Source organism: Dioscorea cayenensis, chromosome 19 (assembly GCF_009730915.1).
Source record: "Dioscorea cayenensis subsp. rotundata cultivar TDr96_F1 chromosome 19, TDr96_F1_v2_PseudoChromosome.rev07_lg8_w22 25.fasta, whole genome shotgun sequence".
In the NCBI taxonomy this organism is placed as follows: Eukaryota; Viridiplantae; Streptophyta; class Magnoliopsida; order Dioscoreales; family Dioscoreaceae; genus Dioscorea; species Dioscorea cayenensis.
This window is the reverse complement of record NC_052489.1, coordinates 31,010,039-31,022,904: the sequence shown is the minus strand read 5'-3', so window position 1 is coordinate 31,022,904 and position 12,866 is coordinate 31,010,039. Positions and strand designations below refer to the sequence as shown.

Below are 12,866 nucleotides of genomic sequence, written 5' to 3'. Positions count from 1 at the left end.
TTTTTATAATTATTTAAATGTAAAAAAGTTATGTATCAGAGCTTTACAACATTTGTATCATCACTCAGTATAAATATATAAGTATTTTCATATCAGGACACAGCAATAACGATAGATTTAACTGTTGTTAGCGTTTACCTTTTGTTATTAAAAATTATTAAAAAATAAATAAATAAATAAATATGCGATTGGAAAGACATGCCATAACAGCAAACACTCGTGAAGACCAATAAAACTTCACCGCGTATCACCAAATACACAGCTGGGTCCCACGATATCCCTCCTGATATTTGGAGCTAGTGTTTTAGTACAGCTTCGTCGGAGAAGATGCGGGTTTTGTCGTCACTTCCCGCCGGCGGGAACCTCTTCAGATCTCCGCCGTCCGATCCCCGACTCAATGATCCACTTCCCAGAATGCCCCCGCCCCTTTCCATTCCCAAAAAGCCCCCGCCTCGTCTTCCCAGAGTACCCCCCAAACAGTCCCCTTCTCTGAAAGCCCCACACTCCCGCACCAAGTACCACAAGCCAATCCCTCCCGGCGGCGCCGTCGAGGAGTCTCCTGACGGTAGGGCTGTCATCCTAGGCCCCGATGGCGTTTCTTATCGTCTCCCCGGCGCCCCATTCGAGTTTCAGTACAGTTACTCTGAGACACCCAAAGCGAAGCCTCTCGCTATACGGGAGGCGACCTTCCTCCCTTTCGCTCCGCCGGACAGACCCCGGCCGTGGACCGGCAAAGCCCCGTTGCTTTCCAAGAAGATGAAAGCCTTGAAGAGAGGCAAGATTCGACTTTTTGAGCCCTTAAATCCGCCGGCGATCAGCGGAGAGGAGGGGGAGCAGGTGAAGGTCTTGGAGATGAGGGGAAGGTCCGGGGCAGAACTGGGGTCGTATCCAGAGGATACGAGAAGCAGGCAGGAGATATTGGGGGCGCCGCTCAAGAGGTGGGAGGCGAAGGCGTTAGTGAAGCCACATCTGTCGCACAATCGACAGGTCAATCTTGGTATGCCTGCAAGGTGTTTGCTTTTATTCCTGTTGTTTGGCTTTTGAGAATGATTGTGTTGATCGTTTGGGATGGAATGCAGGGAGAGATGGATTGACACATAACATGCTGGAATTAGTGCACACACATTGGAAAAGGCAGGAGATTTGCAAGATTCGGTGCAGGGGCGTGCCAACAGTCGATATGAACAATGTATGCCGGCATCTTGAGGTGAGGTTTTTTGTGCGGCATGTCATGAGCAATTCAAGTATGTTAATATGTTATTTATCATCTTTTTTCATTGCAATTGTGCTTTGATAAAGTTTGTTTGTTTGTTTACTTAATGCTTTTGTGTGTAATGCTAGATTATTTAGGTTCTGAAGTATTGGTAAAAAAGCAAATGGGACTTGATAAATGTGATTATTTGCGGTCATGAACTACCTGGATTAAGTTTTGATTGGTTCCTTTTGCTTTGCAATTTCAGTTGATCTAAGCTCTTTGAAGTTGGAGCATTGGTGGCTGTCTTTGATTGACATGGTGTGGTTTTTATAATGTTAGGAAAAAACTGGGGGGAAGATTATATATCGGCAAGGTGGGGTTGTTTATCTATTTCGTGGCAGAAACTATAACCCTCGTGTACGTCCACGTTATCCTATAATGCTGTGGAAACCAGCTGCACCTGTTTATCCAAAACTTATTCAAGATGCTCCAGGAGGACTAACAAAACAAGAAGCGGATGAATTCAGAAGGAAAGGGGAAAAATTATTGCCAATTTGTAAACTAGGTGATAAGAGTCTTATTTCTGTCTCAAGGTTTTTCATTCTTGCTTTTTAGTTATCCACTTTTGGTAGATTATTCATAGAGATATAGTCTTGTTTATCTTTCTGCCACCACATTTGGAAGAGCTTAGTGTGCTTTGGATCTGTGGCCGTAATCCTTCTTCAGTTTTAGAATGAAATCTTATAATGTGGCCTGAGTTCCTATTGAGTTTAGGAATGAAATCTTAGTAAATGACTTATTACCTATCCATGCAGATTTAAACCTGAAGGGATTCAAACTATTTTAGTATACATCTGTAATTGCATCCAAGCTATAATGAAGTAACACATCTATGGTACACAAATATGACTGTTTTATATTAATTTGCAAACTTTAGTCAAGTCAATGAAACTTTCCGCTGAATAATTAGTTTCAAATTTTTTTGTTGGAATTCCCAAAATGACTGAAACAAGTCACCTTCTTAATATCCAGATTGTTTTTTTGAAGGAAACTAACCACTACTCGCTATTGATCTCTTCTCTTGCAGCGAAGAATGGAATATATATTGATCTTGTTAAGGATGTTAGGGATGCTTTTGAGGAGTGCCGTTTGGTAAAGATCAATTGTGAAGGGATGCATGCAAGTGATTATAAGAAGATTGGAGCAAAGTTAATGGTTTGTGACCATGTGATCAACATGAATTTAATTAGCTTATTTTCCTTTTGGAAAACATTTCCAGTTCTATAACTAAAAGAATTCATCCTCTCACAAATTAGAAGCAGATACTTTTGAATCAGCAAGTAAATCCTTGCTGACACTGCTGCTTTGTTTACAGGAATTGGTTCCATGTGTTTTACTGTCTTTTGACAAGGAGCAGATACTGATGTGGAGGGGCAATGATTGGAAATCAAAGTTTAAAAAATCAGCCCCATCAGTTTCAAGACTTAATAAAGATGATTGTGGTGATTCATCTGATACAAGCAGTCCAGGTGCGCTTCTTTTGAGCTCCTTTTCTGCTTTATGTGTCAACTGCCTTAGTTGAGCATATGAAACCTTACAGTTTGATCATTTTGCTTAAAAGCAAGTGGCAAATGAATGGTTGAACAATAGCGTCTTTATTCATATTGATTTTTTTGGCCTCATATAAAGATGTCTTTCGAATTTGGTGATGTAGCAATTGTCTAAAGAATAGTACTATTATCATGTTTTGGGATTACTAACATCACAGAAAATTTTATATTTAACTTTTCACAGGTCATGTGGTTAGTAAATGTAATGACAACATCGACAAAAAGGAAGTATCTAGCTCAAGAATGTTGGAATTGTGGAAGCGTGCAATTGAGACTCAGAAAGCTTTGCTGTTGGATGCTACTGAACTGAGTCCGGATTCTCTTCTAGAAAGAGTTGAAGAATTTGAAGCCATTTCACAAGCAACTGAGCATTCTTATCCAGCCTTAATAGTCTCTGGCTTAGAAGGTACAGGTACTGATCTTCTTAATTCGGAATCCAAACTTCCAATTTATGATGATGATGATGATAAGGAAGAAGAAGCTGGCATGTCCAGTGACACAGAAGCAGATGATGAAATGTATGAATTCTATGACAATGATGCCAGTGAGGCAATTTAGAATCGTCAGCTAAGATACAACCGTATGCAAATAACCCATGCTTTTGAAGTTTGTGCTTCATTCCATCTGAAGTGGTGGACAACAAGATTCATGCTTTCTGTCGGCACTGATGGTTAATTGTAATTATCTTATCTTTAATGATATCATTTATTGACATTGTATTCATATTAATCAACAATAAAGATCTTTGGAGTACATGATTACCATTATATATATATATATATATTATGATGGATGATTAATGCATCTCAGATCACCGACAATACAGTGTCCCAGATTGGACCCCCATGCGTGAACGTGATCGAGCATCACATTCTTTAATGCAAGTTTGAAATCTTGGAATTCTGCCAACATATCATGGAGCCCATGCGAATGAGAACTGATGATATGCCTCTTGGGAAGTACCTGGATGCCATAGACAGCTTGTGTCTGTGAACAGGTCTAAGAAGGTAACCCGTTATGGTGCCAGCTGTCACGGCCTCACGCGATATGCCGAGCGTTTAAGGCAGGCAGGACCCTTACAAGTTACAAGCAGCCATGTGTAGCTGAATAATTAATAAAGGTTGCTATGTTAATTATTCCCCTCTTTTTAGCTCCTTTTGTCGGAGAGGAGGCACTCTCATTTTTGCCTAAAAAACACACAATCTGGAAAACATCACAAGATTCACAACTTGCAAAAAATAGGATTTCATTCCAATAAAATGACAACCACAATTTATAGAAACTCCCTTGCGTTCTTCTTTTCTTTCTTTTTATCACATTTTATGGCTTAGTTAAAGAAAGAAAATAAAAAGTATTCCAATCCTTCAATTTGTTTTCATCATAAACAAACAAAGGCTTACAACTCCAATAAAAAAGAGCAAGAGGTGAACTACAAAACAACATAAAATACGGGGTAACAATTAAACAAATATAGAGACTGAAACTTAGGACAACCGGGTAAGAGAGAGAGAGAGAGAGAGAGAGAGATTGCATCAATCAACAACACCAAAAAGATTTTTAAAAAAAAAAGAGAAAAAAAGACAGATGTATACTCAGATCAGATATGAATATGAATAATAGAATGGTTTAGGCAGCTGGTTTCTCCCACTTGAGGGGCTTGACCACCTCCCATGTGAAGTCAGAGTCATCCCGGCCAAAGTGTCCGTATGCCGCAGTCTTGAGGAACCGGCCATTGCCACCCCTCTTGAGGTCAAGGTTGATGGTGATCATTCCCGGCCTGAAGTCGAAAGTTCTCCTTCACAATCTTAAGGATCTCCTTGTCGGGGATGTTGCCAGTGCCATAGGTGTCAACAAACACGGAAAGAGGTTCTGGCACACCAATGGCATAGGACACTTGAACAAGGCAACGGCGAGCAAGCCCATTGGCAACAATGCTCTTGGCAGCTTGTCTCACAATGTAGGCACCACTGCGGTCGACCTTGGTGGGATCCTTGCCTGAGAAGGCACCACCACCATGGGCACCCCAGCCTCCATAAGTGTCAATAATGATCTTACGGCCAGTAAGTCCTGCATCACCATGAGGACCACCAATGACAAAGCGGCCTGATGGGTTGAGATGGAAGATGGTCTTCTCATCAAGGTACTGCTCTGGGATAACAGGCTTAATGACATGCTCTTTGAGGTCTGCGGCAATCTCATCATTGGTCACAGTCTCATCGTGCTGGGTGGAGATGAGGACAGTGTGGACACGGATGGGAACCATGGCGCCGTGTTCATTGCCGTATTCTACAGTCACCTGCGGCATCACAGAACAGATTAGATCTCAAAACAAAAACAAACAATTGTAGAAAGAGTTGGAAGGAATATGACTGTGACCATACCTGTGTCTTGCCATCAGGCCTCAACCAGGCACATGTCCCATTCTTCCGGACCTCAGTGAGGCGAGCACCGAGCTTGGTAGCAAGCACATGGCTGAGAGGCATCAGCTCAGGGGTCTCATCGGTAGCATATCCAAACATGTGTCCTTGATCACCAGCACCAATCTCCTCAGGGCGCTTAGTGAAGTGGCCATGGACACCCTGGGCAATATCAGGGGATTGCTGCTCAATGTTAACAAGCACTTTGCAGTTGTCAGCATCTAGACCAACATCATCAGAGACAAAGCCAATTTCCCGGCAGGTGTCACGGACGATCTTCTCATAGTCTACATTGGCCTTGGTGGTGATCTCACCAAATACCATAACCATGTTAGTCTTAGTGCAGGTCTCGCAGGCAACCTTGCTGTCAGGGTCCTGGGCAAGGCAAGCATCGAGCACGGCATCAGAGATCTGGTCACAGAGCTTGTCAGGGTGTCCCTCATTCACGGATTCAGAGGTGAACAGGAAGGAATCCATCTTCTTTGAGCTGAATAATAAGCAAAAGATCACATCCTATTATTACACCAAAATTAAGAAAATAAAGCAGATAATTTTGTATTATAAAGTGTCAATGGTCAAGTTCAAAGGCCAAATCTTTTATCTTCAAAGGTAGTTTTGGATGAAGAAAATGATGAGATTCTACTCAGTCATATGCAATAATATTTTGAATTATTTCAAATAAGAGTACGAATAACAAACTTCAGATCTATAGCCTCGAAAAAAAAATAGATATAAAAATTACATTACTAACAGATCAGGATCTACAACTCTATCACAGAACATCAGACATATCAACCACATTAAGCCTCACCTACATAACAAGACATGAGCACCAAAAATCTCAGAAAAAAAGATTAAATTTTCGAAAGAGAAAAAAAAAACATAAATCTTTGAAACAAAAGCCACCAAACCCTACCAGATCTACAACTTCCAACTTTAAAAAAAAACAGTTTCAAATCTGCAAATAAACATGACATTTCTTAAAAATCAAACCAGATCCAGCATAAAAAACTAACAAAATGAGATCTTCAAGCAAAAACCCCAAATCAATGAGCATCCAGATGCAGCTCACCGGAAACAACCTAAAAATCAAGAACCACCCGTGAAACAACCAGGACGAAGGATTAAAATCACAAGAACACCACACCACCAACAACAAAAATCTTGAGAGATCCAGCAACCCCTCACTAACCTTAGAACGTCGAAGGGAACGTAGATGCAAACGAATCCCTAGCGACTTCCGTGCACTCAATCACCGAATGCCCTGCTTTCACGGCTCTTTGAACCCGCCCAAAGCTCTCTATTTATAGACGAGATCCAGATCGAACGGCCTCCATATATTCTGATGATGAAACATAGACCGTTGGATCAGATGTCGGGAGGGAGTAAATGAAAGGCTCCAATCAGTTCAGATGAGGCCCACTTTCCCACTACCAACCCCTCATGGGCCCCACTTCGCTTATTAGAAAACCAATTGAAGTTCATTGGTTCCACGGTGTGGCTTCATCGGCTCATTCACTCCCATCATTTTATCCCACCATTTTTTTTTTTGGAAAAATTTCCTTTTTTTATATATATAAATTTAAAAAATATTAAAAATTAATATTTTTAATATTATCTAAATTTAATCAAAATTAATTTTACTTATTTTAAAATCAATTTTTATTTTTATTTATTTATTTACTCGTTGATTTCTTATCAAACACAATCTCTAAACTAATCCACACAAAAATAATGACAGCATTATAAAAAACATATATTTTTCACAACACGTGTTTTTTACATATATAATTTTTTTAGTAAATACAGACAAATCCACACAAAAATAATGACAGCATTATAAAAAATATATATTTTTCACAATATGTGTTTTTTATATATATAATTTTTTTTTAGTAAATATAGATAAATCATATATCGAGAGCTGGCACATGCACAAAAATCAATCATAAACTCAACAATATTTGCATCATTCTATACATGTCGAAGTTCACACAAATCAGAGAGACATGAACACTTTATAAAAGAGACCCAATATCAATGGACCAAATGGTCGTTACCATATACACAAAAATTTAAATTCAAAACTATTTAATTAAGTGACTCAAATTTTTACCACATTGGTCATTTCCTCTTTAAACCACACTAAATCAAATAAGTAATGCATCATAATTTTATAAAAAAATTAATTCAAATTTTGAACCAGACAAATTATTACAAAAAAAATTTTGAGCCCGCCAACTATTCTTTGGCCAGCCATTGGTCCTATTAAAAAAAAGTGTTTATGTGAAAATTATATTGTCCAAATTTAAAACCCACTCATTATAGTGATGATAATAAACCCTTTTATTGTGAGTACGAGCTTATAATCCAAATCTCATATCTACACAAAACCATGCATTCAATTCCTATCATAAAAATAAAAATAAAAATAAAAAACATTTTCAATCAATCTCTTGGAAATATTTTTGTTAAAAAAAGTCGATTAAAAAAATTTGAGTTGCGTTTATTTGCCTTTTCCAATAGAGTGGTTGGAACTTGGAACTCAAGTTGAGAAATGAGAATATATGACGTATATTTAAATAATTAGGAAGCCCTATTGTTAATATATTAATACTAATTAGTAGGTAAATGTAGCCTTCGTTTCACAATGACTAATTCCTATTGGTAGCTCTCACTCGTCCGGGTGCTGGTGCTGGTGCTGGTGCTGGTGCTGAACCAGGGGTTGGTGTGGTTGGTGTGGTTGGTCTGACGTCTGGTGAACTCAAAATATAAATATTTATATATATATATATATATATATTGGCTGCAGGAGTCATGCACTCTAAGACAAGGACAAGTTACCAAAGTCACCAATGTAGACTCATGCTAATTAGTAATAAACAACACCAACCCCTCATGTTGACACTTGACAGAAATCAAACCATGAAACCCCACCTTGGTGTTATTATTGCATAATGTGTTTTAGATGCCATGATTCACTCAGCCACATGCCATTTATTTGAATGATTTGGATGGATTAAGACGAGTTATTAGTCTAAATAAGATATTCTTTTTTAATTCTAATTTTCTGGTAAACAGAGTTGAATAATGCTTTTATTTTTTTATATATGGATGAAAACAGTCCAAATTGGGAGTTGAAAACAATTGAGGAACATGGACGGATAATAGGGGTAGATGCGTGAGGTTAAAATTGGAAATTTCATATGAACCAGTTATTCAACGGCTCAAGCTGAGCTTAGCCGAGCTTTGTGATGACGATCATCAATGGCTAGTGGCAACCAGCACTGATCCTCCACGCGGCGCTTCCATTGGAAGCCCTATCGGTGGCATCGGAGCTCCTTCAGTGGGGCCCACCCGTCGGTGAAGTGCAGATTTAATCACCTATAAAACAGGATCGGGCCCACTTGTTCAAAGATTTTAAACATGCCATGTGGCACTCGTTTATCGAGTCGGTTAAATGCTTAACTAGTCCTCATTAAAAAATAATTATATATCCAGCCAGATATTTCTCTTCACTGTGACCGAGTTTAATAATAATAATAATAATATATTAAACTATGAGAATCAAGTTTGAAGACTCAGTTTGGAGTTCTTTAGACACCGAAACAATACAAATGACCCAAGAGTGTTGGGGGTGCTCTATCTGTTTTTTATATTTTGTTTTGTTATTTGTTGTTTTTTATCAGTCTTCACAGCTAGTAAATTGAGTTATCTTATTGAATTTTTTTCTATTTTAATACTTATGATTTATAAATATATATATATATATATTAATAACTTAATAAAGTTAGTTAATTAACTGGTTGCAAGTGAGGTTGAAATTAGAATTTTGACTGTTGGCGACCATGGTTGGCATTATTATTATTATTATTATTTTTTTTGGGTGACTAGATAAGCCGCCATCAATCTGGATCTCTGATTGGTCCCGTGTGAGTTTCAGAGTATGTGCATCTCTTTGCTTTGATTTCCTGTTTGTACGTGTTGTGCTGTGGTGACTAACATATGACAACGTTAATGCATCTGGATTCATGACTCATGTTTCAGTTTCAGGCATGAGAAACTTGTGTCAATGCATTTATAGATTAATTGGTGTTTGAATTTTCCACGGAACTACTTATTACTTTGGGTGATGTTTTAAAATTGATGGATTGATACTTACCACTGTGATGCATGGTGGAGCCTCCATTCTGAAGCTGCTGCTGTAGCTGGTAGCATTGAAGCACAGCAGTGAATATGAGATTTTTGACCAAATTATATTTACTGTGATTGTGTGAGCTTTGCATACAGAATTTGAATGGACTGATGATTTGGTAAGCGTCTTTTTATTTTTTAAGCGCTGCCCAGCCCAACTGTGATGGTGGAATATAAACGGACGGACAAATGGGATAGCCCATGTTTTGGCTAAATTTAGATGGACAAATTCCAGCCTACCTAGCCCTTGTCAATTCGGATGGGTCTTAATTTATATTTTTTTATATTTTTTCATCTTATTAACACTAGGTTATTTGGTAAAATATTCATTTAGAGAAAATTTTGAGATCACTGTTTTTTTTAAAAATTTAAATATTTAGAGTTTTTGTCCTTATGCAGTTATTCTAGCTTTTAAATAAGAAAAAAGGACATAGAGGACAGACAGGCGACTTGAATGTAGTGATGGGAAGAAGTTGACCAGATGCTCCTTTGGGTTCTTTTCATTGTTCTATTTTCACTACACACAACATTAGAGAATCATGTGAAGTTTCAAGTTTCTCTTCACAATTGTTTTTTAGAAGAGACATGATTTAATGGTGAACAGATATATTTTAATGGTGAGTACTTGACAGATATTTATATTAATAAATTAAAATTTACAAAGTTACTTTTATTTTTATAATATTAAGTTTTGTTAAAACTTATATATAATTAAATATTTTATATCCTCTGTAATGTTCAGTTTTTCTTAAAAAAAAAAAGTTTCTGTACTCTCACATGAAAATCTGAGAATTTCCAACAAAATTTTTTAAAAAGATCAAGGAGGTAGGGAAAAAAACTATAACAAACTTACGGGTGAATTCAATTTTTGGTAGATTAGAAATAAGAAACAATAGATTCAAATTTATAATAAACTTGTGGATTAATTCAATTTATACTCTCATATGAAAATTAGAGAATTAACTTATTTTCAAGTATAGTCTGGAGTTTTTTTATCAAAGAACAGAGGAGACCAATGGGGCATCGACAGTCGAGGAGGCATGTGTTCAGCACATGGGCTAGTGCTTTTCAGTCTGGTTTTGGGATTTATCATCGGACTCTATTTTTTATTTTAGGTTGTCTTTGTTATTGGGTCATCTCACTCTATGTTTTTTTCATTTTATTGTTCTAATTTATATCACATCAAGTGGTCTGTTTTGATTTGGTGTTTACTGTAATTTATCTTTTGTTTTGATTTTTTTTAGTTGAAATGATTTATTCATTTTTTTTTAAAAAAAAAAAATTACAATAAATCATTTAATTTATTTTGAAGTGTAAGATGAGTTTGGGGGAAACAAAGTCTGAGCCTTATCAAACCCGATCATCGACTCATAATGATAGAGTTCGAATCCCGAGGCAAAGTCATTCACACCGATTTATCGACAAGCTTTTTGATCAGCGTCATCGAGACAAAACCCTCATCGGAGACGGCGGAGTAGAAGAAGAAGAAGAAGAAGAAGAGAGGGATGGGTGGTGTTGGCTTCGCAATGGGAGTTCTCGGTGGCCTTCTTCTCGCTCACGCCGCCTACGCCACCATCCAATGTATCCATCTTTCCTCTATTCTTCTCCGATGCGATCTGTTTCTAGGTTTTCTTTGCTTTTTAACAATCGCTTTGTTTTTTAGATCGTGGCATGCTGAAGATCGTGGAGGAGGAGTTCTCTGGACCTCCCATGAACGTATGTGATCTCAATTTGTGTTTTTTTTTTTAAATTAATTGTGTATTAGGTTTGTTGGTTTAGATTGGATCGATGATGTTTATATGAGGTTAGGGTTTGGTGGTGTAGGTCGTGGTGGAGCTTCTCATTGCTATGACCCTCTGTATGGTTGCTGGTCTTACCGTGCCTGGCAAATTCCTCTCCATACTACCTGATTCTGATGAAAACCGGTAATCCCTAATTTTGAACCCTTGCTTTGATTTGATAATTAGCGAGATTTTTTCCCTGTCAGTTTAGGTGTGGTTTCTGGTATGCGCTTGATGCATGATTGATGAATAGTTTGAAAGTTGTGTTCTTGGTATTGTCTGAGATTGCTCTGACCTTTTCTAGATTTGAGAATTATATCAATACAATGATTCTTTGATAAATTATTGATATTTAATTGTATGGCTCCTTTTGCTACATACACATGGAAGACTTTATTATCCCTGCTCTTCTTAATTTGCCATGGGATTTCTCTTTTGTTGCTGTGTTTGCTCTAAATTTGATGCAAAGTTTACCTAACTGGATAAGTAGAAAGATATTTGGTGATGGATCAATATGTGCTGCCTGAATAAAAAATTGAAAGCAGGTCAAGAGTGTCAACTGTGGTTACTTAGGCAATTTTTTGAGTTGTTTAATCTTTTGAGTTTATGTGGTCTGGTCTTACCATGGTTTTCAGGTTTAAATGCTAGATTTGGTACTTGGTTTTTCACAAATCCTCCTTTGCAATTCCTCTATATCTTTTATCCTTTGCCTTTTTACTCCTTTTGTATCATCTTTTGGGACCTCTTTTTTAATGTGGCTTTGTGCTTATAGAATCTAATTTTGCAAAGAATATAGAAGAGTATGAGAAACTTCCAGTGTTAGGCTTCCTTTTGAGGTTTCATTGAGCGCATCAGTGACATGTTATGTGCAAAATAAACAAGATACCATAAATGCCATTTGAGCCACCAATGCATTTTAGAAAAATTTCAATATTCATGGTCGCTGATCCTGTGATAAGAATTAAAGTATTTTTGGTAAGTAGAACTTAAAATTGTGCAAAGATGGCTGAGATGATGTGGCTACAGATAGACATTGTTACTTATTTTTGTCAAATTAACTGCTATATAGGCAAGCATTATACTGAAGTTAAGAATTCCATTTGAGCCAGATGTATTAGATACAGGACAACAAATGAAAGATATTCGCAATTTCTGTGATTTTTTTTTTTTGTAAGGTTGCATTACAATGTAGGGCTTCAATGTGACACTTAACTAAGACTTTCGTGTAAATGCAGGGTCGTTTCATTACCAGCTAACCTAGACTTTATGATCTTCAATCATCGAGGGAGAGTACTCCCATTTGATGCTGATTTGAAGTTTGAAGAAATAGAACATCTCTTTGTATTGAGACATCTTTTCTCTGTTATAAGCTCAGATTTATTGAAGGGAATAACACAGTGATTGACTGGTCTTTTCTTTTTATGTCTTAGTTCTTTTGATCTAAGACTGTAATGCGCTAAGATTTACTTCAATAGCATTTTTTGGAGCTAATTTTGGTTGCCACTTGTTATCTGTTTGAAGCTATACTGAAGCAATTTTTCAGTGTAGTGGGCTCTTATTCCAGCGATTTTTTTCTTTTTTATTATTATTATTATTATTATTTTTCCAATTAATTTCAGCTACTCATTTGTAAAACTGGAAAGACACCAACCAAGATTTAAACCGGAAA

General features: G+C 37.2%; 3 protein-coding genes across 3 annotated transcripts; 2 read left to right on the top strand and 1 right to left on the bottom strand.

Annotated features, from left to right (window-relative positions):
- The first annotated feature begins 262 nt into the window (after positions 1–262).
- Positions 263–3,558, top strand: LOC120283538 (CRS2-associated factor 2, chloroplastic). Its single transcript, XM_039290238.1, has 6 exons — positions 263–997; positions 1,080–1,207; positions 1,535–1,760; positions 2,283–2,410; positions 2,571–2,724; positions 2,990–3,558. Exons 1-6 carry the CDS (start codon positions 328–330, stop codon positions 3,361–3,363), a joined length of 1,680 nt encoding a protein of 559 aa, XP_039146172.1. The 5' UTR covers positions 263–327; the 3' UTR covers positions 3,364–3,558.
- Positions 3,559–4,150: 592 nt separating this feature from the next.
- LOC120283539 (S-adenosylmethionine synthase 5-like) lies at positions 4,151–6,544 on the bottom strand. The gene is given in 4 exon segments (XM_039290239.1): positions 4,151–4,596; positions 4,598–5,101; positions 5,187–5,709; positions 6,415–6,544. Coding segments are annotated over 3 exon segments (1,182 nt in total). The 5' UTR covers positions 5,700–5,709; positions 6,415–6,544; the 3' UTR covers positions 4,151–4,431.
- A 4,238-nt stretch (positions 6,545–10,782) lies between these two features.
- On the top strand, positions 10,783–12,700 carry LOC120283642 (membrane magnesium transporter). Its single transcript, XM_039290350.1, has 4 exons — positions 10,783–10,997; positions 11,080–11,132; positions 11,241–11,341; positions 12,433–12,700. Exons 1-4 carry the CDS (start codon positions 10,922–10,924, stop codon positions 12,596–12,598), a joined length of 396 nt encoding a protein of 131 aa, XP_039146284.1. The 5' UTR covers positions 10,783–10,921; the 3' UTR covers positions 12,599–12,700.
- The last annotated feature ends 166 nt before the right edge of the window (positions 12,701–12,866 follow it).